This window comes from Microcebus murinus, chromosome 7 (genome assembly GCF_040939455.1).
Source record: "Microcebus murinus isolate Inina chromosome 7, M.murinus_Inina_mat1.0, whole genome shotgun sequence".
Taxonomy (NCBI): Eukaryota; Metazoa; Chordata; class Mammalia; order Primates; family Cheirogaleidae; genus Microcebus; species Microcebus murinus.
In genome coordinates, this window is record NC_134110.1 from 37,194,614 (window position 1) to 37,217,918 (window position 23,305).

Consider the following 23,305-nt stretch of genomic DNA (forward strand, 5'->3'; position numbering starts at 1 on the left):
CTATACCTTCAGCTAGAGAGCTCTGGCTATAACAGTCCTCAACAGTCATTTCAACCAGTTATATAATGGCCTTATCATGTTCTATTAGCTTTTCTTAGGAATCTGCTATGGAAGACAGTGCTGAGTGATGGGAGATCACATAGTTGGTAAAGTGAATCAGCAGCACTACTTACTAGTTATATGACCTTGGGCAATGTGCTAAAAAAATTTTTAACAAAGAAATTATTTCCCCCCTCCCATTTTCTTTCCTGCCAGAACATATTATTGTGGCCAAGCCAACTGTTTAGATGCATTCTTAAGGCTCTAATTAACAACAAATATCACATCACCCACATGGTTTAGTGGCAAAGAGAATGGACTGTGGCATCTGTCAGATTTGAGTCTGAATCCCAGCTTTTCCATTTACTGTGTGACCTTGAGAAAAGTATTTAACTCAAAGATATGAGGATTCTATGAGATGACATGCCATGCATGGGCACTGTTAATAGTTACTATTGCTATCACTGTTAGTTCGTTGGATGTTGTTGGCAAAACTGAAATCTGTTGACAAGCAGCTCCTCCCGCTAGAAACATTGGAACTCTCCTGCCCCCAGGGCAGCCCAAGGGAAAATGGCTTTCTCCCCGACTCTGATTCCCTCGCAGTGATTCGTCTTATCTTGCTCCCCACTTACCATTGGCTTTAGACCAGTCTTTTTTGTTGCCAGTTACATTACTTGTAATCACACTCCTGCCCCATAAAAGGGTCTCTGTAGCCAGTTCTAGCTGGCTTTCTCTAACCTGGTAAACACCATTGATTACTTAGACTTAGGTTGAAATTAAGGCCAGCAGTTTTCTGAGAAAAATATAAAGGTATTCAGTGATCTTTGAAAAAGTGGAGGAAAGAGGCTTTGTTGTCAGAAAACTTGGGGCCTTTTTTTGGGACCCCTGAACTTATGTGCTTAAAGGGCTCAATCAGTGTCACCTTTGCAAATTGTTCTTATTAGAGTGATTAATGAAAAAGCCACATATGAGTTTAGATTAATGGTGCAGGTCTATTGGCTTGACTACCCAAGCAAGATCTGCCCCAGGCCCCGTTCATTCCCCCAGCTTACCATCCTAGGGAGAAATGCATTTCTATGTACACCTAAAGATTTGCAGCCCACCCTTGGAAGATTTCATCCATGAATTCATTGCTTTTCACGTATCTGTTCATGTTCAAAGACATAAATTGTTTTCTTTTTAATTTACTATTCGAAGTAATGCAAGACTGTAGGCATCAAATTTGGTGGCAATCTCTGAATTTGCTGTCACAATAATAATGACACCAGTGATGGACCATCCCGTATGTTTCAAACACAGTGTTAGATGCTTTCATTTAAAAATACTAATTCTAACAAACCTACAGCAAACATTTTAGTCAACCTCAAAACTTAAGAATAAAGAACCTTATATCAAGCTGCTACATCATTGTAAGAAGATTTCTATACGTTTGAATTGTTTGCTTTTCCTCTTTTATTATTAAAAGCATTATAGTGTAGATATGATAAAACAAATTATAACAGAAAGAAAATACAAGAATTCTAGTTGAAGTATTACTTTATTGGAATAATCCTAAAAAATTAATTTTTTTTTTTTTTTTTTGAGACAGAGTCTCGCTTTGTTGCCCAGGCTAGAGTGAGTGCCGTGGCGTCCTAGCTCACAGCAACCTCAAACTCCTGGGCTCGAGTGATCCTTCTGCCTCAGCCTCCCGGGTAGCTGGGACTACAGGCATGCGCCACCATGCCCGGCTAATTTTTTTATATATATATCAGTTGGCCAATTAATTTCTTTCTATTTATAGTAGAGATGGGGTCTCGCTCTTGCTCAGGCTGGTTTTGAACTCCTGACCTTGAGCAATCCGCCCGCCTCGGCCTCCCAAGAGCTAGGATTATAGGCGTGAGCCACAGCGCCCGGCCCTAAAAAATTAATTTTAAAAGTGTAAGAAGCTGAGCACTTTCAAAAAATTCTTACTCCCTGAGTTTATTAAGCTCAGTCACTTACTGTTTAAATAACGGGTTGAAAAATAAGGAAAACTAAAATTTATTGAGCACTTAGCATATACTCTACACTTGATCTTCTAGATAGCCCTACAAGATAGATGTCACTATCTTCATTTCTCAGCAGTTGGAAGTTCCTAGGAGATGGGGGACCACATTTTACTCATCTTTGAATTCCCGCTACCTAATACATTGCCTGATATGCAGTTTGCGTTCAGTGAATAATTTTTTAATGAATCTGCATTTTACAGATGAGGCTCAGAGATTAAATCCTATAGCCAGGGTCATGCAGTTTATAAACAGTGTGACCAGTTTTCAAACCCCAGAGCCACTCTCTACTGCATTATAGACCTTTCCTCACATGCCAGATTGATGTTAGGTCTTTGAAAGTTTCATGAATAATAGTTCTTTGGAATGAAACTCCTTACCTTGAAACTCCTTGAATCTATTATGGCATCTTAGATATTACAAGGATTCTAGGAATTTATATTTGAATCTGAAGAACTGCAATAATTGTTACCATTTCAGTGAGCTGAGGTAGGATTGCAGCATCTAGAACCTTGGACCAGACTGCCTAGGTTTGCATTCCAATGCTGACACTGAATCCCTAGTGAGGATTTCCATCTAAATAAAATAGGGCTATTAATAGCACCTAATCTGTAGGTGGTTGTAAAGATTAAATGAGTTCATTGATTATAAATAATTAGAACAGGATGTGGGGCAGAATTAGTCTGCATAAATGTCAGTTATTATTGTTATTACTCCTTATCTTCTCCAATGTGTTATTACCTCCATTTTAAACATAGTTTATTTGAATTCTTTTATATTGCTCTTTCCTGTACTCCTCAATATACTTTATAAAAGTGGTTTTGGGGTACCCATTCTCTCAATAGAAATCTAATTTCTGCCCATTAGGGTTTAACAGCAGCTCTGTCACTCTCCTGGGCACGTCAGTAAAGCAAGCGTTTAATATGTCTCTTCCTCTCCTTGGGCTCTTTGGATCTGTGGACATTTCCCAAGAACTACTGTTTTTCAGTCCTATCCAGAGCATTAATGCTTATTAGAGGGCTTCACAAATTCAAGTTCTATAAAATGTAAATTTAGAAATTTATCTGCTTACATTGTATAAGTTGGTTGCTCTAAATAATTAATGCAGCAGGAATTTTTACTGTATTGAATCCTAGTGAATGGTCTTTTCACTGTTTGAACGTCAAGATTACATATTAGCAGCATCAGTATAGAGTTTATTGCAGGTGAAAACCCTCACCCTCATCACTTGTATCTGAATGAACCATTACAAGATTACAAGTGATTGGAAGCTGCTGCAGTCGGCTACATGAATCCAGTGATTCTCCGCCCTGACGTCTTCCCGGGTTATTCTAATGTTCAGCCAGAGCCACTAGGACCACTAGGCCCCTCTACTGTTGTTTGGCAATTTTATAATATAGAGAGAAGAAAGGAGGATGTATATAACCTAAGAACCTGCAGCCAGTGGCAATGGCCTCCTCCATGTGCACGCTCTGTATCTTTACATTCACCAGGGTTGCATCCCACGGCTCTCACCTGCTGCTCTCACACTGCCTATGGCCCACGCCCATTCAGTTTACTCCTCCAGAACTTTCATGTTAGACAGGATCTGGTGTTCTGTTTGAGCCTTAGTGATTTAATGGGTATCTCTCCCAGAGGTGGTTGCATTTTAGCAAGGAATACTTCCCTAATCTAAAGTGAAATTGAGAACAGCAGAATTTTTTGTATCAGCTATGTAGACACCATCAGAGGAGATATTTGGGAAGTAGTAATTATAAAGATAGTAGCTGAGATTTATTGAGTGCTAGACACTTTATGTATATTTTCCCACTTAACTTTCATAATACTCTCACAAGGGAGTAGCTGTTACCTCTATTTTTAATAGGAAAAAAAGTCTGAAAGCCTCATAATCATTAGGTTCTAGAGCCAGATTTGAACCCAAGAAGTTTAATTCCAGGCTGTGTTATACCTCCCACTTAGAAGTGGAGTACCAGACATGTGTCATACATTGCCTTAGTTCATTATAACAGCAAAGATGATGGCATTATTTTTTTCTCTTCTTGGTGAGATAACTTGAAACTCTGAAGGGCTAATGTACTTGCTCATGGCCCTGTTAGTGGATACCTGGGCCTAGACTGAAACCCAGGTCCGATTGCTTCCAAAATTATGAGTTTTTTCTCCATTCTAACACGTACTTTACAGTATGAATAAATTGCTTTTCTAAATTAAGAGGATGTTGCATTGCTTCAGACAGCCCAAACTCTCAGGAGCCTCAGTCCCCAAAGTGCAGGCCCATCAAAGCCAGGTATTTTATAGCAGTCTCTCATTTGCACTTCAAAGAGCAACAGTTATCACAGCCTTGATTTCTTCTTTTGGCAAATCCTCTGGAGTAACAAGGGTGTCACACTGCCTGTGCCGTCTAAGATTTGAGGACCTGCCAGATAAATCTCTCCTGCTTTCATGTCGAACAGAAATTGGAGGAAACTCCTGAAAGGAACTTGTTTCATAAATGAAAAGGGAAGGGGAAAATTGAAGAATTAAAATATGACAGAGGTTAGAGATCAAAACTGCAGGCCTCACAGCTTGTGAGGGTTGAGGTTTTTAAACCTTGCCTTGGAGGTCTGACACAGTGCGTGTCGTCCTGTGTGCTTCCCGTGTGACTGTAATTCTAGTAGAAAAATAAGTAGAGCAAAAACCTCGTTAATTTAGAACCCACAAATTCAGAAGCGTGGCCATTTCATTACAGTATATGTGATTGGTTCTTAAGGGGTAAAAAGACTAAAGAAAATACTGATTTTTACAAACTCAAAGGGATAAAACAAAAAACCTGCAGTCTGAAATCAGTTTTCATGCCTCCTCCCACCCAGCCTTCTCAATACATAAAAAAAAAAATGTTTTACGTTCACCTAATGTTCTGCTGTTACTAGCTGTAACCTTAAGGCAAAGTTACTTAACCTTTTTGTGGCTTGGTTTCCTCATCTGTCAAATAGGGGTAATAAGAGAGGTACTTATTTTTAGGGTGGTTGTGAGGATTAAATGAGTAAATATATGTAAAACACTTATCACGGAACCTGGCACAAGTAAATGCTGCATACTTGTCAAGGTGATGATACCCCTGTTTTAATGAGCTGCCCTTTATGTGTGAGGCTAATACAAGCCTTTTATACATTTTTGTCTTAGCTACTCACAGCCCATTTTGTTGATAAAAGGTAATGAGAATGCTTTTTTAACACATAGACCATATTTCAGATGTTTTATTATCAAATTAATGCATTTCATAGAAATAATTCTAAGTCAGAGTTTTTGTTTTATGAATTCTTGTTGGATAACAAGACATGGATTAAAGTAGCTATTGTAGTTAAATAGGAAATGTGAGTTTAAAAATCCTTCTTTTACTGGCCCAAACTCTATATACTGGCATATAGGAGACACTCAAGAAATGTTTATGGAAATGCCTAAATGGATGATATCTAGCTTGTGCATCTGTTGCAGTAACATCGGCTCTTCTAGTCTATTAGGAGCCCTGATAAACTCTTTTTTGTTGTTTACATAATAGCATTGTGTAATGTTGATTCAAGAGTGGAACATACTCTCAAAAGTAAAGTGACAGGTTTCTTACTGCAATATATGAGATTTTCTTGGAAAGCTCCATTTTCAAATATTTCTTTCTTGCACATACACACATTCTGCCAACTAGAAATTAGTCCCATAGTTAAAATGTTTGGGAGGGTTAAGGAAATTCATAGTCGTCCACACTCTAGAATGAATTATTAATACTTCAGTTCAGTAATCAGCTACTTCTCTCTTTTGCTGTCTGAAGGGTCACTAAAGGGATGGGGAGCTTTAGTTATGGCCACAGGAGTAGTAAGTTTGGAATTTGGAATATGTAGAGAACGGGTGGGATTTCTCAGCAGCAATATTAAGTGATCTAGAGGGAAAATGAGGGAACTGGCCATTTAAGGGGAGGAAGAACCAGAAAAGGCAAAACAATAAAGACATTTTGACTATTTTGCAAGTTTTCCATGTGCTTGCATTGACGGTAAAACAGCGTGATAAGTGGCAGGAGATTTGTTCAGCGCTGCCTTTTACTTCCTGTAAAACATAGATTGGTTTACTTTACCTTCCTTGACTCTTGGTTTTCTCATTTATGAAATGGGTTTAGTAATAGTACTTACCTCATAGAGTTATTGTAAGAAATAATATGTATATAAAGTGCCTAGCAGTTTAGGTGCTCAATTAAAAAAAACCTACTCTCTTGCCACAAATAAACCAAAATACCGTGCAAAAGCCAGTAGTTTTAGTGCACTAAAATTTGGAGATAAGATCTCTGCAGTGGTAGGTAGGTGGTCATGTACCTTAATTTCTTGCCAGGGGGTTATTGTGGTTGATTATATGCCGAATACATATGTTCCTTTATGGTAGGTGTGTAAATATTTATTGAAGGAAAACTTTGAAATGACCATAATAGTCTGAGCAGCTGTTTCCAAGCATTGCCATCGGGAGTGAAGAAAGCTTTATTATTTTTACCTCTTTCCACACATCAGCCTCAGCCTGGCTGAGTCTGGCTTATTTCCCAAGTAATTAATGTTGTTCTCATCTTATTTGTGAAACAGAGCAATTCAGTAAGAGAATGGGAAGAAATAATTTCATTTCTGGATACTAATTCCAGTAGCAGCTGTTTTCTGCTGAGAAATATGCCTGTGCTAACAACTTTACACTTCCAGCAAAAACACTGTACCGTGATGCACACTAAGCTGTCTGAGGACAAATGTGTGGTGTTTGTTTTCTTTTAGGAGATGCAGAAACATTAATCAGAATTGACTCATTCTGTTTCTGCATGCATTTCTACTTAGATTTCTGGTGACATTCCTAGCTGTGCTGTACGGCCAGTTTCTGTTTGGGTGGCAGACCATTATGTCAGATGAATAATGTCCTCATCACTTCTGTTCAAGGAATGTACCCAGAGTGTCCCTAGTTGACACATCAAAAACTTGAATAGATTTGCCCTTATTCTGTGTGTGTGTGTGTGTGTGTGTGTGTAAAATAAACACATCTGTATATAACGTTGAAAAAAAAGAAGCTTACAAAATGACATATACAATGCACTTTTTAAAACAAGTCTCACATATCTTGTTAAAACCAAAGTATTGGCAATGATTATTGCTGGATGTAGAAATGGTGTTAACAAGTAATGTTTGGCTGCTTCTTTGCACTCTCTAGCTACTAATTTTTCTTCAGTGAAATATGCATTATTTTAATGAAAAGTAAAATCTGTAGAGGGATAACTTGGGAGTTTGAGGAACAGCCATAAAAATCTTCCTATTTGAAAGGCATCCTAACTGTATCTGGAGTAGAAACACCAGTAGCTTTTGAAAGAGATACTCCTCAAGAGAGCCCTCAGGGACATCGTATCCCTCCCTCCACTCACCACTCCAGTCCTGTGCTGGGTGACTCCTGCTATGTAGAGTTTATTTGTTGAGTGGCCTCTGTTTTTAGCTGTATCTTGCCTCCCCTGGTGCCACTGCCATAGCTTTAATTCAGGCTCTCATCAGTGATCATCTGCCTCTTATTCTCTCAGCCTCGCCGGGTCTCCTCCCCCAGCCACCCCCTAAAGTGTGGGTGATTGGTTGCTCCCCTGATTGACTTCCTTGGGTAGGCTGCCAGAGATCCTGGGATGGGAGTGTGAATTCCTTAGGGCCACATGTCGTGCCCCATCCCTCTCTGCTCCACATCGCCTGCTGCTGCATGTCCCTGCCATGCCCCAGGCCTTTGTACCTGCTCCTCCTCGCTCTTCCCACTCTTCTGGCTTGTTCATACTCCGTCCTCACTGAAGGTTGAGCCTGCCTCCGTGGAGTCTTGCCCACGTCCTTGGTACAAACTCTTAACCTTAGGTCCCCAGGCTCCCCAGGGCACCAGGCACATTCTAGGTACGTGATCAGGTCTGTTTCCCATGGCTACTTGATGGCATGGACTTCATGTTTTTCACATGTGCTTGGAGTATGGTAAAGGCTTAATAAATATATGTCAAATGAGTAAGTCTATAGGAATTTTAAATGGGCTTTTAAAATTTCTCTTTTTATCAATTATAAAAAGTAAGTACTTGGAAGACTCAGATAACCCAAGAAGATATTAAAATAGAAGTTAATCTTTGAAACCTTTGTTCCATTTAGTGGTAACCCTCTCTTCCCAGGAGGAGATATTTTCGTGTGCTAGGGCATCTAGCTGTTATTCCCTGAAGTATACCATAGCACTGTCCTTCCAAGTTGTACCGCACAGTGGACGCAGAAGAGAAGGAGTGGGGGGTCTAATCCAGCGAAACTGCTTCCTTGCTGGGAGATCTTAGGAATGTTACTTAATTAACCTCGCTGTGCTTCCATTTCTTCATTTAGTAAAGGAAACTAAAGAGAGTTTCCTCACAGGTAGTACATGAGATAGTACAAGAAAGGTGACTGGAATGCATTCATTCACTTGATAAATATTTATTGAGTACCTGCTGTATGCCAGACACATCTTACTGTGCAAAGTGGGTGCCCGTAATGTGAAGAAAGACAAGAAGCAAATAAAGAGTGATAAGAGCCAGGAAGAGAATACAACAGGGTGTAAAAGGCTGGAACTGGCCACCTTGGAGGAGGTGCTGATTGATGAGAGACCTGAAGAAACTAAGGGAGTGAACGGGCATGCAGGAATGTGTAGCAGCAGTGGGAGCAATGATAGGCCAGCACTGGTACCTGAATGTCCTGGTCCAGGCTGCGGTTTTTAGTCTGAGAAGGACAGGAGTCATCTGTAGCAAGGACTCAATACATAGATGTTTCCTGGGTTTTTCTTTCTTTTTTCTTTTTCTTCCTTTTTTCCCTCGTGTACTTAAACAGTATGAAAGTATTTCCTAAGCTGTTCCACTGTAATGTAGCCCAGGGCAAGTCATTTAGTTTTACTTTGATTTTAGTCTGCTGAAACCCCAGGAAAGATTATACCTTCTTTAATCAATATACCTATAAATTAGTACTAAATATTGAGAAAGTACTTTGAAATTTCGGAAAGTTTTACAAACATCTGGAATGGCTGTTATTACCGTAGTGATTTCTGTGCTTCTGATGCCTTGGTCCTTGGACTTTGATTCAACATACTACTCCCTTTTCTGGTATTCCTAGGCTCCATGCTGGATATGCCAGCTGCTCATATAGTCAAAAATTATGGATGGTCATGCTGGAGACTCAGACTTGTGGGGGGAGGGGGGAATGGGCATTTATTGAAACCTTAAAATCTGTACCCCCATAATATGCCGAAAGAAAAAAAAAAAACATAAACACATTGAAAAAAAAATTGTGTTCTTTGCTCCTCAAAGTCACATTTGGGATGATAGGTCATTTGTCAAATGCCTTACTGGTAGCCCAATTTGGGGAAGAAAACTATGTATTGGCAAGATAAGGTTCATGTTAACGTGGCAAATGTTAGTCCAGTAGATTTGACAAACTTCTAAGAGAATAAACATCATATGTCATCACCATTGAAGTTGTGGGTCAAACATGGAATGACTTTAACTGATAAAACCCTTATCATCAGAAGTTTTCCAGCAAAATACTTTGAAATAGTTCATGCTAGAAATGAGAGGTGAGTGGTGCTATTTATTAATAACTTGCCTGAATGCAGTTAATACAGAGCTGAGTGGATTTTACTTTTTTAAAGATGTTATATGTATTGCTTGGTTGTGTCTGTTGGTGTAAGGTTCAGAAACACCAGAGAAACCTAGATTTGGGAAAAATGCGAAATCAGGTTAACCCTCTGCCACATTCAAACTTGAATAGTGTCTAAAAATTTTTAAATTTTTCAGAGATAGAGTTTTCTTTACTTAAGAAAAATTAAACCTCTTATTATGCATAATCAACTTAAGCTTGGGAAGTTCTTTCTTATGTCTGGCCCAAATCTTCTTCTACAATTTAAGTACATTTCTTTTTCTCTGTGCAAATGGAAAACAGCTGCCCAACGTTCCCCAAAACAACCTTCCTGTACATGAAGATGGTTATTAAGCTACCCCTTGGCCTTCTCTCTTCTGGACTAAGTACTGCCTTTAACTCATCTTCAAAGTTTCCATTTTCTACCCCTTTAATCATCTCTTGATCTCCCTAAACTTTTCTACATCCTTCTTTAAATGTGGATTCCAAATTGGAACATAATATTGTAACAAGAATTCTCACCATTTACTGGAGTCACTACCTTTTCAGGCAGTCATATGTCATAGTAATTCATATGTGAAATCCAGCAATTTTATCAACATCCAAAAAGATGAGATGTAGTGCTAACAATTCCTTTTATAGTGGACTGTGCCTTTGGGCTGATTTTGGCATCTGAGCCTTTTAGCAACCCAATCTCCAGGTCTTTTCTGAGAACTTAGGCTCATGAGTTCCTCCTATCTCCCCATCTGGGTTTGGTGACCAGTTCTGTAGTACAGGAATCCTGTCCCGGGCACTATTTGCTCTTAGGCAAAACTCTTCCTGTACTTCTAGTTCCATTTCTCAATCAAAGGTACTTACAGTGAATACTAAATCACTTGGGGTCTCTCACTTCCTCCCCCAAGACACTTTGCTTTGAGACAGATAGCTACTGGACAAGTGGCATTGTTTTGTGTCTTTTCTCATTGAAATTACAGAGGGAGAAAAATCTTGAAAATAGTCCAGAGAGTATAGGAAGGTAAACAGAAATTAATTTTCCAATGCCCATTATTTAGGCAGAGAGATGAAGCATGTCATTGAAGTTGTCTTGATCATAGGCCATCTCTGTTGTTTGGGGCTTTGATTGGTTCACTGATGTGACTTCTCTCTAACCCCTCCTCTTCTCTTTTCCCTAACAATTTACATTCCCCAGATGGAAATGCTCCTTGTGTGGAGATTTTCAGAATCATGACTGTCAACTGAGGCAGGCACATAGGTCCAACTGAAGAGATTCATAGCTTACTTCTGCAAGCTTCTCATGTTTAAGCAAAGCCCAGCCCAGACACTTGGACATTTCACTCTTTGATGAGCTTATACAGGAAACAGAGCTCCTAGTATCAGCCATTGGCCAGCATGTGACCTTGGACAATGCAGGCAGGAGGGCAGGAAAGAGTTTGACCAGAATGATTATGTAGCAAGACTCCTTAAGTTAGCATGACTGTCTAGATATTACAGGGTCTGTTTTACGTGTGTGACCAAGAGATTTGCTTATATGTGATGTGAAATCCTTATTAATTTTCACTCTCTCCAGATGTTGAGGCTTGTTAAGCATTGCCTCACAGGTAGTAATTGTCTTGTATTTCTGAGTGAAGTCATTTTGCTTTGCAGCCAAAACTTTGAATTCCTAGATAGCTGGGACATGAGGTTTGGAATAATAGATTACTGGGGTCATTTTGAAAGAATAAATGAAATATAGCTCACCTATATTTCACAGTAAGATATAGTATTAAAAATGTCAACTGGCCAGGCACGGTGGCTCATGCCTATAATCCTAGCATTCTGGGAGGCTGAGGTGGGAGGAACACTCGAGGTCAGGAATTCAAGACCAGCCTGAGCAAGAGCAAGACCCCCATCTCTACCACAAATAGAACGAAATTAGCTGAACAACTAAAAATATATAGAAAAAATTAGCTGGGCATAGTGGCACATGCCTGTAGTCCCAGGTACTCAGGAGGCTGAGGCAGAAGGATTGCTTGAGTCCAGGAGTTTGAGGTTGCTGTGAGCTAGGCTGATGCTATGGCACTCTAACCTTAGCAACAGAGTGAGAGTCTGTCTTAGAATATAAAAAAAGACAGTTAGTAGGGCACCTAAATTTTTTTCCTTTAATGAGATTCAGAATTCTAACGGGATAAATAAGACTTTACTGAGTTTACAAGCTTATATTTGAGGACAGAACCTTACAGATCTGGTTTCTTCTTGCAGTAAACTTGGAGCAATGTCCAGGTGTCTGTTTTCTTTACTACTAAACATGTATTCTTGGATCACTGAGCAGACCTTGTGAACTGTATGCCTGCCCGGTGGGCCACTGGACCTGCAGGCAAGAGAGTAGTGCTGCATATAACTTCTCCATTTTCCCTGTTTTCCAGTCTAACAGGCAACCAGCTAAGTTGAACCTTCTCACCTGCCAGGTGAAACCAAATGCCGAAGACAAGAAGTCTTTTGACCTGATATCACGTGAGTCCTTTTCTCTCTGAGTCGGTTATTATGGCTTCTGACACCTGCACATTTCCATCCTTTGGGTATTAAAACAGCAGCTCTTCCAAACAGGGCTCTTCAGAGTTGGCACCTGAACAGTTTCATATTATTCCTGCATATGCAGCTCTAGGAAGATCCCTCAGGTCTCTTAATTTGCACTGAGCCCGCCTGCAGTTGGAATAGAATTGCAGTGTCAGATCTGACCAACCAGCAGTAGAATAAAATGTAGTTGTGTACATTGAGCTAGACCAATGATGACTGTGAGCACATAGCTTTAGTACCTTGGAGAAATTTTTCTAAGCAAATTCCCATTTGTCTCTTAGATCTGCTGAATCACAATCTTTGGTGTGAGGGCCAGATACAGGTTTCTTTTTTTCTTTTTTAAAGCCCCCAGGTGATTCTAATGTGCACCTGCGGTTTAGAAGCACTGATGTAGATCTGGAAATACCGGTGTGCCGCTGTATGTGTACAGCTAATTTGCCCAGAGTTCTAGCCCTGTAAAATCAGCCACTTAAAGAAAAAAAAACATTTTTCTTGCTTCCAAGCAGAACTGCCTTCAGACTTCATGAATTGACGGCACTACATTCCATCCCTCTCTTACTTCATGGTTAAGAGATTCCTTTTCTCTTGTGGAAAGGGAACATAATGAGCCCACCCACCCCACAGCCTGTGGCCTGTATTCTCATAGTGCTTGTAGGGTGGGAGGGGATGTTTTCCCCCTGGGCTGGCTCCCCTTGCTTGTGCTGGTTCTTGTGGTTGCACTTACTGACCCACACTGTAGCTGAAGGGACACCTCCTTGTAAAGAAAGAGGATGGCAGTGCCAGGGAAGTGACTCTCACAAATATCCTGAAATCTTGCAGCACTGACCTAAGTATTCTTCCTTCTGTATCACAACCCAGCAAGGCAGGCCAACAGCCAAAGCACATAATCAATGTGTAGAAGCACAAAAATACTTTCCTGCCCCTTGAAATCCTTTTGGTACAGTTATATGAATGAAAGCTCAAAAGCAGTCCTAACGTAAAAGATTAATCAGTTATGGGGCTCTTTATGCAGTCTAAGCCAGATTCTCTACAGCCTCTTAATAAAATTTAGATTCCCCTTGATTTTCATGACCAAGAGATTTCTTGGATAATTGATGAGAAAAAAATATGAAAAGTTGGAATTATTATATGACTTCACAAAGCCAAAAACCCCTAGATTGGAGAACCTGTAGGTTCTGACAATAATAGTTGTCAGTTATAGGGCATCTGTTATGTGCTGAGTGCTTTATGTACAGTATTGCTAATTCTCACAAAATCCTATCACTTTCCCACTTTACAGAAGAAAAACTGAGGATCAGAGAGGTTCAGTGTCTTACACGAGATCACACAGCAGTAAAGCAGGGATTCATTCAAGGCTGTCAGGTGCTGCTACCCATGGTGTGTTCTTTGACATACACATCATCTCTCTCCCCAGGGAAAATGAGGGATATGATTGCCTAACATGGAGCAGTCACACAGGAAATGCTGAGTAAATATTAGTTTGACCTGAGTATATTGAAGCTCTCTCAAAAATCCTGAATTTTAAGAAAAAGCTTCCCTCATTATAAACCTGCCTGAAGTATCCAAGTTAGACCTCTCCTTCCCTTACCAGGGCAGCAGAGGTTGAGCCTTCCTTTCCTGCAGCCTGATTCGGCTAGAGAGTAGCCCTGACAGCTAAGGCACAATATACCTAGTGCTGGAGAAACCCTGTGGGTTAGGTGTCAGAGTGAACAGGGGAACAGTGAATGAATCAGTTCTGAAAAGGAGATTTAAAAAAAAGAAAACATGGTAACAATCAAATTTAAAATGGAAAAAGAAATACTGAATTGGCAGCAGACACTCCAGCTTCTCGTGGAAATGCATTTGGATCAGGTAGAACCTTCTTCCCTTCTTACTGCTTTTTCAAATGAGGTATCAGATAAGTGCATGGTATTTATGGTTATGTTATTATATTCCTATTGCACATAAGAAAAATAATATAGACAAAATGAATTGTGTAGCTACTGAAACACCATGGTATAAAACTAAAATATTACTAAAATCCTACTTATACTGTGTTTTTTTTTTCCCCCAGGAAGTTTAAAAATCTTCTTTATACCTGAAGGTGCTCTGCTTTCTAAGGTTTCACTCACTTTTCTTTTTTGTATTTTAGATAATAGGACGTATCACTTTCAGGCAGAAGATGAGCAGGATTATGTAGCGTAAGTAGTTTTGAAATAACAGTACAATGCCTTGGATAGAAAAAGTGCCTCTCTACTGTGCAAGATACCTTGATGTTTTCATTAGTAAGAACTACTCCCCATGGCTCTCCACCCTGCTTTCTCACCTCTGGGGTGTCACTTGTGGCTCTTCTCTGTCTGTGATGGTCAGTCTTGTCTACTCAGTAAACTCTGGTGCCTCCTGCAGGATTCTGCTCAAGCCTCACCACCCCTGGGCTTATTACTCCCTCCTCTCTCCCCGAAGACTCTTCACACCCCTCTGTGATACTCTGGTGCACATCTTCAGCCCTATAGAGAGCGAGAGCTTGTTGAGGGCAAGGACTGTGCCTTATGTACCTTTTAGTCACATCACCTCTACTTATGAATGGCACCTTCAATGTGTAGTGGCCAAATGCATCAGCCAGTCTACCTGGATGCTTGGTTGTTAGTGGGAGAAGATTAGGAGAGCCTGGTGCTAAAGGAAGAATACTGGCAGGTACCTTTCACTGGGGTGAACATGGCTCAGTTAAAGGGAGCCTGGTGTCTAAGGAAGGACCAGGTTTGGTATCACATATTCCTGGGTTGGAATCCTACACTCACCTGACCAGGTATGAAACCATAGGCAGCCTCAGTCCCCCCCTTTTTTAAAACATTATCCCTGGTCCTGAACCATTTGCATTCCCCTTTCCTTCTTGTAGCTTGCCTGGACTGAAAAAGACAATGTGTGACTATTACATTCTCAGCTGCTTGGGAGAGGGACATTTGTGTTAAAGTGGGCAATTACCTTTTTTGTAGTGTTTAAATTTTTTTTATTTCTAATAAGTACTTGGGATAATGTAGACCAAGTTTCATGAACTATCAAGCTTCCTGTCTCATCAGTGGCACATACTAAATGCTGTTTTCCTTCCTTGGTTATATTTTCATAGAGCCATGGAATTTTGTTCACATACTTTGTAGCCTTACACTCACCTCCTCTCTCTTTCCCTCTCTGTCTCTCTCTCTTGCTTTCACACACATACTCTTCTCTGGAGAATTTTACTCTTTCCCCATCTCAAAGGAGAAATGATAAGGGGTTAGAAAGAGACTAGGACAGGGGTAGTAGAAAGGATGCAGAGTTGGGAAAAACGGAGGAAAAACAAAAGCTTAGAGAAAAGGAAAAGGAGGAGAAAGGTCCAATTAGCTATTCATTCCCTAAATATTTAATGAATGCTGACTATATGCCAAGAACTATGCAAAGCACTGAGAATACAACGTTACATTAGCCGAAGGCCCTGCCCTGAAGGAATCGGTGTTTGCTAGAGGAGACAGGCGATATGACATGGTGTAGATGCTAAGTTGAAGGACAGAGGAGGCCATGTGCTAGGGACGCAAAGCACATACTCAGGGCACGTACCTTCTTGGGTTCTTGGGGCTGTGGCTCATAGATAATTTCCTAGAGGAAGGTAAACCTGAGCTGACTCATGAAGGTATGAGAGATTATAAATACACTCCAGGTAGGAGGTTCTGGTGGCCTAGAAGCAACAGGGTGGAATAGGAAGGAAGGGATTGGCGGCTTGATGTTAGGAGTATAGAGCTGGCTGACTGGAGGGTGACTAGAAATCAGCTGAGAAAGGGAGAAGTCAGAGGGCTGACCTTCCACCTACAGATTCAGAGAGAGATAATATTTCTAATAAAAATAGAGATCTTACTACACTGAATGCACATCCTGACTTATTAATCCTCACAACCCCAGAAAGTAGGGACGTTTATCTCTAGTTTGCAAATAAGGAAACAAGCACAGTGTGCCCATGGTTATAGTCCTAGAAAGCTGGGATTTGAACCCAGGCAGCATTCCAAAATCACCTTAGCATACTATTTCAACTTCTTTGATTTCACTTTTTCTTCCTTCCCCCTCCTCTAAGCCCTAATTGGAAAAGATAGGTGAGCATGTCATATGAGGCAGGAACCATCCACTTTCTCTTGTCATGATAATCAGAAAATATATATTTTCTCTCCAACCCAGGCATTCAATGTTACATTTACTCTTATGACTTATAGGTAATTCAGTCCCAGTTTTAAAGAAATATTGGTTTCCTGCCTGTAGGATTTAACATTTTTTAATAAAAGGGTTGCTTGGTCCATCCTGAAGTTGGTGCACATTTTGCACTTGAACTCTCTTTGGGAGCTGGTGGTGATAAGGGGACTTTGGTTTCAGTGATGTAGGAGGGAATGGCAGTCCACAAAGAATGCACATGCCCTGGAGGGAAGGCTCAGTTCTTCATTTACCTCCAGATTACATAGAGGCAATTTCACTACTTCATTGAGTTTTTTCTCATGTGAAAATGTCCAGTGAAATTAAACAAAGAAATTCCTTCTCACTGAGGAAGGAGGCAGATACAAAAAGAGCCAGATGCATGTTTAATGTCAGGCCAACTTGGCTTCTAGTCCAGGCTCTGCTGGTAATTGGCTTTTTTTTTTAAGACACAGAGTCTCACTATGTTGCCCAGTCTGGAGTCGAACTCTTGGGCTCAAGTGATCCTCGCACCTGAGCCTCCCAAATAGCTGGGAGTACAGGCATGTGCCACCATGGTTTGTGGCCTTTTACCCTTATGCAGATCATCTGGCTTAGGTCTTCTCATTAGTAAGATGGGAATTACTTACCTCACTTGCAGGGTTTTGAGAGGATAAAAGGTATAAAGCTCCTAGCACAGTGCCAATTTATTTTTTATCTCGTAAAGCTCAAAGTGACTTTTAAAGTATTAAGATACAATTATGCATTATTGTGTTTCTTATACTTCTGGAGTATGCTTGTTACTTTAAAATAATTTAAAAGTCAAAAGATATTGTCAGAGATAGTTGCTTTGATTCTTAACCCTTTTGAAAGTTAACCCATTCCATTCTACCAAACTTAAATTATTTCCTCTAGAAAATCATCCTTTAAATATGTATTTTCTGATTATCATGGCATTTTTTTTTTATTTGTTACAAGTTCCTGAGTAAAGAGGCAAATGTAAGGAGCTCTGAAAAGGTGGTCGACAAAAGTGTTTTTTTATTCCAATCTGGTCTGATATAATCCAGCTGCAGGGCCTTGGGCAAGTCATGTAACTTTCTTGGGCTTCAGTTTATGGCTTGTTGGAGGATTCTGCAGTTTGAATATCCCTTATTTGAAATAATTGGGATTAAAAGTGTTTCAGATTTCAGATTTTCTGATTTGGGTTGCTCAAATGTATTTCAAAATTTACATGTACTTGGTACATAGTAGATACTGGTCAATATTAGATAGCTAGATGTCATACCTAACGCTTGAAGAAAGCAAAGCAGACACTCTGTAGTCAGAGTGAAAAACCTAGTAACATAACTGCTGCTGATAAAGTCCAATGATCAGTTCTATTGAACCCAGTTTTTTAAATTGTTTTTGACAAAAGAATTTCTAGGTTCTAACTTGAGACTAAATGATAGGGAAAAAATACTATTTAATCTAAAAGGTATCAAATGCCCGCCTTACCAATTCCTAGACAATTGGTTTTGAAATGTTTGGTTTTCTCCATAACAGAAAAGGGAAGCTATGCAAACATGTTTCTCACAACATACTGAAGGTGAATGCCACCTAGAGTCAGAGGTGTGACTTGCATTCACATACTCCAAGAACGTGGTTTGGTTTGGTTTTTTAATTCCCTTCCCGTCATTGTTACCTATTCAAAACCTTTTGTAGACAATGCTTTGTTTCATATCCATTTCACCTTGCAATACACAAGAAAACAGAGACCCACTTCTGAACCTTTGTTTTATCTGTGGAGAGCAAACATTAGCTGTCTGTGCAGTAGGTAAGAAAAAATAGTGGTCTGGAAATGTTTTTCATTTTCTTTTTAAAACTAAATTTGGCTTTTTTCCCTCTCATTCATAAAAGTAATACAAGCTCCTTTTAGATTTTAAAAATTACAGAAAGTCACAGAGGCAAGCAATCCCTCTAGTAATTTTTTCCCACAGAAAATTATTCAGAGACAACCACTATTGACATTTTGGTGAAATTCCTTCTAGCCTTTTTCCCCAAATAGAAATATGTGATATATACATACATTTAAATTGGAAGTTATATAACAGGTTTTTCTCATGTTTATTTTACAGAGCACTTTATTGTGCACATTTCTCCAGTGTCATCCAAAAATTATTGAAAACTTAAATTGTAATGCCTGTTTAACTGTTCCACTTTGTGATTATTTCATAGCTTATTAATCATCCCACTGTTACTGGGTTTTTATGTTGTTTTGCTAGCAAAGGGTTATATTGTTACCAAACAATATGGTGGTCATACTGTATATGTAGTTAGCCTACACTGTTCATTTCATAATATAAATGTCATGTTTCCATGTTAACATGCCTTTTTCATGTGCATAGATTTTTATGGCTGCTAATGAAATATCTCTTCATTTTCACTTTTAAGTGTCCCCACTGACATGGACTTCCAGAGAATAGATGCCTTTTGCTAAACTTTCTTTCCTGCCTCGTATCCATTCTCATTTCTTTCTCATCCTTCCATTGGGTTAGTCCCTGATTAGTCCTTTCCATTCTGATGTTCCCTTTACTCTGCCTCCACCGAAAAGTGAGCACCTTGTATATTATATTCATGCAAGTCCTCAGTTACCTTGATTTTCCCTTTTCTCATCTGTTCCTCTCATTCCTCTCATTTTCCCCTATATGTTGCTTTCCATTTTTTAACTCTTACTTTCCTTCAAGTTTAATTTCTTTTATATTCTCTCACTTTGTTGCTATTCTGGGAGAGAATTTCTCTTTTGGAAGTTCCTGATGAAGGTAGATTTTTTGCAGCGAAGGGAGAAAACAACAGCCATGCTCCTATAAAGGCCTTCTTCCTCTTGCGTTTTTGATAACAGATGGATATCAGTATTGACGAATAGCAAAGAAGAGGCCCTAACCATGGCCTTCCGTGGAGAGCAGAGCACGGGGGAGAACAGCCTGGAAGATCTGACAAAAGCCATTATTGAGGATGTCCAGCGGCTCCCAGGGAATGATGTCTGCTGTGACTGTGGCTCGTCAGGTATTTGTCCTCATACTTGAACTGGCCTGTTAAACATCCTTTCTCTTCCTGAAGAATATAAAATGAGCTAGTTATATAAAAGCCTTATCTGCTGTGGACACACTTAGGGACACAACCCATATTCCCAATGTGGCTGTTGCCACCACTATGCTGTTCTTACCTATGCTGTTTTCTCAACCTGGAAAGCTCCCCCACCTGCTCTCCTAAATGTTCATCTGCCAAAATGCTGCCTTTCCTATAAGGCCCAGTTAAATAAGCACCATGTACATTATGGAGAAAGCAGTGACATGGAGTCCACATTTTGAGTCACAATCTGCTACTCACAGTCTGGACAGTCCATGCTCAGTCCCTTTACTATTCTCATCTGTAGTTTTCTCATCCTAAAAATGGAATAATATAAACTTCTTGCTAAGAGAACGTAATGAAATGGGGCATATGAAATTAATTGACATGTGATACATTGTTTTTCTTCCTTCCTGTTCAGTGAAACCCTCCCTAGCCTCTATACCACATTGGTGTCACCTTCTCCCAAACTTCCATTTTCTAATAGCACTATATTACCTAGGTATTGGCAATAGCTAACGTTATTGAGTGTTTCCACTGTACTATAAGTGTTTTGCTTACATCATCTCATTGAATCCTCACAAAAGCTCTTAACCCCATTTTACAAATGAGGAACCTGGTTCTCAGAGTGGTTGAGTGACTTACATAAGGTCACACAGCTAGTGGGGTCAGAACAGAGATGCAAACCTGGTGTTCTTAAGTGCTATGATATATCTTTTTATTTCACTTTTGATACTACTCTACACAAGATACCATGAGCACCTCAGAAGCCTCAAGTTTTCTGTTTTTGTGTACATGTGTGACAGTGACTTACAGTGTGAGGAAATAGCAGGCAAGAGATAAATGTTCAGGTATTAACCAATTAGAATGAAGCATGACACACAGAGAACCCCGAAGATTTTGGTAACACAGAAGTGATTGCTCCCACTGTTCTGGAGCCATTGGAGGTTGTAGTTGAAAAAAGCCTTCGGTCACTGAAACATTTGGTGTTCGATATTTGCAGCTATCTTATTACCAAGAGGTGCTTATGATGAAGCCATAACCAAAAATGATGGGCTAATGTTACTTGTCACTTGAAGGTTAATGATAGCTGTAGAATCCAGTCCCTTGTGAGCAGTACTTAATAGATTTCTATCCATCACTGTCAGAGATGATAGTGGCAATGAGAAAACATCTCTCATAAGTTATAAGGATATTGCATAGGCTCTCTTAAGAGCTCTCTTACATTTTCACAAGGATAAAGTGCTTAATTTTTATTTCAGTGTAGTTATTTATTTAGTTTCCAAAGGGAAACTTTTATAATAGCCTCTTAGCTAAATCACAAGCATCCTTTCTTCCAGTTAAGTCTTTCCTTCATAATATATTTTAACAAGTTTTACTACTACTGTTTTAGTTTTTTCTGCAGTTGGCCCACTAAAATCAGTTATCTTGTTTGTTTCATTGTCTTCAAAATTCTTTCCACAGAACCTACCTGGCTTTCAACCAACTTGGGTATTTTGACTTGTATAGAGTGTTCTGGCATCCATAGGGAAATGGGGGTTCATATTTCTCGCATTCAGTCTTTGGAACTAGACAAATTAGGAACTTCTGAACTCTTGGTAAGTACTAACCTGTACTTTAGAAGAAAACTTTAAGGTTTATCATCATGAATATATTTAATATATTCTTTGGGTTTTTGTTTCTGCTGAATGCAAAGAATTGTAATTCATGGATTTTATGAATTCACATGGATATTTAAACTTTTGTGGTGTGTAATGTTGACTTTCTATTTCCTGTTTGAAGAAAGTAAATTGTACATTTCTGTAATTAGCTCAGTGAAACTAGCTCTTTTCTTTTGGGATGGGCTTTTTCAGACTGCTTTTTTCTTCATGAATTAGTTTTCATACATTTCACTATAATAGCAGTTAAATGTTCACATTATCTAGTGGCTTATGTTATTAAAAATAATGACTAAAGAGTTTTTCTCAATTATATTTTTATTATTTGTAAACTTGTAAAAGTACACATGAATTAGAGGAGCGGCCTGTTAACTACTATCATATAACTAGATATTCTTTAACCTATAACTCCTTTAGGTAGTAAGGGAAAAAAATTGTGAAATTGTATTGCTTAGCTTTATAATACAAAAAATGGTTGTGAACACTTAAACTTGTTTTTCTTTAACCCCTGCCCTTTCCATCATGGTTCACCCAAATTTGAGGTCGTCATTAGGTCCAAGTTAAATTGCTCCCTGCCGCACACCAAGAAAAGGAAAGGGAGGTCCATGTGGCATCCGCCCATAATGCCTTGTGGTCATAGCCCTGTCTTGCATAATTTTAACCCTGGTGCACTGTGAGAGCTTTATATTAAGAGTCAGACGTTTTAAGTAAAATAGGACTCCTCAGACAGAGGCTCTCGCTTGAGCAGAACCTAAGGAACCTGGGTCAAAGAAGCTGAAAGTCTAGCTTATCGCTAGCCTTAACTGGAGAAAAGTACCAAAAAGTCTGGGGAGTTTAGTCACCCAGCAGGTAACCCTGGCCATGTGACATCCATTAAGCAATGATGGCCTGTCTTGTGTGGACAACACAAGGTACTCTTTTTCATTTTGAAAGTAGGAAATTATGCTGATACTCAACTCCTTAATTCACTTCAGAATTATAGAGAAAAAGCTCAGACCTAACACTTGAAATGCATTCTCCTTCAGTGTAGAAATGGTGTTGCTTCATCTACTTGACTTGTATTAACAAAACCCGATTTGATAACTAGAAATGGGAAAGTCCAAATCCTAAACACTTGCTGTGTGATAAACCTAAGAGTTTCCCCCAAAGACGTGGTTGTGTGAATATTTCTTTACATTGATCCCAAAATTACATGAATGAATAGAGGCCCTTTAGGACAAATATTCTTGGAATGATCTTGAACCCAGAAGTAAAATACTTCCTGGGTCCTCTGTTGCCTGCAAGTAATCCTATGTCTTTTTCTGTCCTGTGAGTAAATTTGTTCAGTATAAAGGAGATATGATGGTGGTTGAAAAACTTTTGCTGTTAATTAAGAGTTTAACCTAGACTCATATAATGGAACTTGTTCTGTCTAATCTCAGATAGTTTGTATGTGTGTAGAACCAGATCCTATTCTAGTCTAACATTTATGACATTATATTAATATTTGTAGACATTATTGATTTTCTTGTCAGTGGGCCCACTAGACTATTAGCACCTGTGGGAAGGGGACATGGCTTACCCATCTGTGCATTTCCAGCACTCAAAGTTCAGCACCTGGCAGTAGTAGATGCTCAGTAAATATTTGTTGACCAGATGGATTATATCATAAGTCAAATGAGGGAAAATACGTATTTAGAAATCTCAAAAGCAAATAATAGGACATTTTTAACTAGTAGTAAAGAGCTTGCTATATTATGTTTTGTTTGTTACAGCTGGCCAAGAATGTAGGAAACAATAGTTTTAATGATATTATGGAAGCAAATTTACCCAGTCCCTCACCAAAACCCACTCCTTCAAGTGATATGTAAGTATTTCTAATACATTGACTTTTACCATTCTGTAATTGTTTTTCTATCCTCTCAAAAAACTTCTTAGTTTTTTATAGTATTTTTTCCTAGAGGAAACCCCATTATCAGGAAAAGGTAGAGTAAAGAGAATATTTTGAAATATATTTCTGGGATGCATAGATGCTTTTCTCTGTCACCTTCTCCTAGGTATTTGCAGCCTAGCACCCACTCTGTGGAGGTAGATCTTCATGAGGCAGGTGTGGCTGGAGGGAACTGAGCAA

The 23,305-nt window shown here is 39.3% G+C and overlaps 1 protein-coding gene across 2 annotated transcripts in view; it reads left to right on the forward strand.

Annotated features, from left to right (window-relative positions):
- The window catches only part of ASAP1 (ArfGAP with SH3 domain, ankyrin repeat and PH domain 1), a 342,366-nt gene that overhangs the window by 267,571 nt on the left and 51,490 nt on the right, over window positions 1-23,305 (forward strand). For both annotated transcript variants that reach the window (XM_012785407.3, XM_076005020.1), the window contains exons 14-18: window positions 12,115-12,202; window positions 14,397-14,445; window positions 19,311-19,474; window positions 21,002-21,135; window positions 22,950-23,041. In XM_012785407.3, the coding sequence (XP_012640861.1) occupies window positions 12,115-12,202; window positions 14,397-14,445; window positions 19,311-19,474; window positions 21,002-21,135; window positions 22,950-23,041 (527 nt within the window). The remainder of the gene's footprint in view (window positions 1-12,114; window positions 12,203-14,396; window positions 14,446-19,310; window positions 19,475-21,001; window positions 21,136-22,949; window positions 23,042-23,305) is intronic.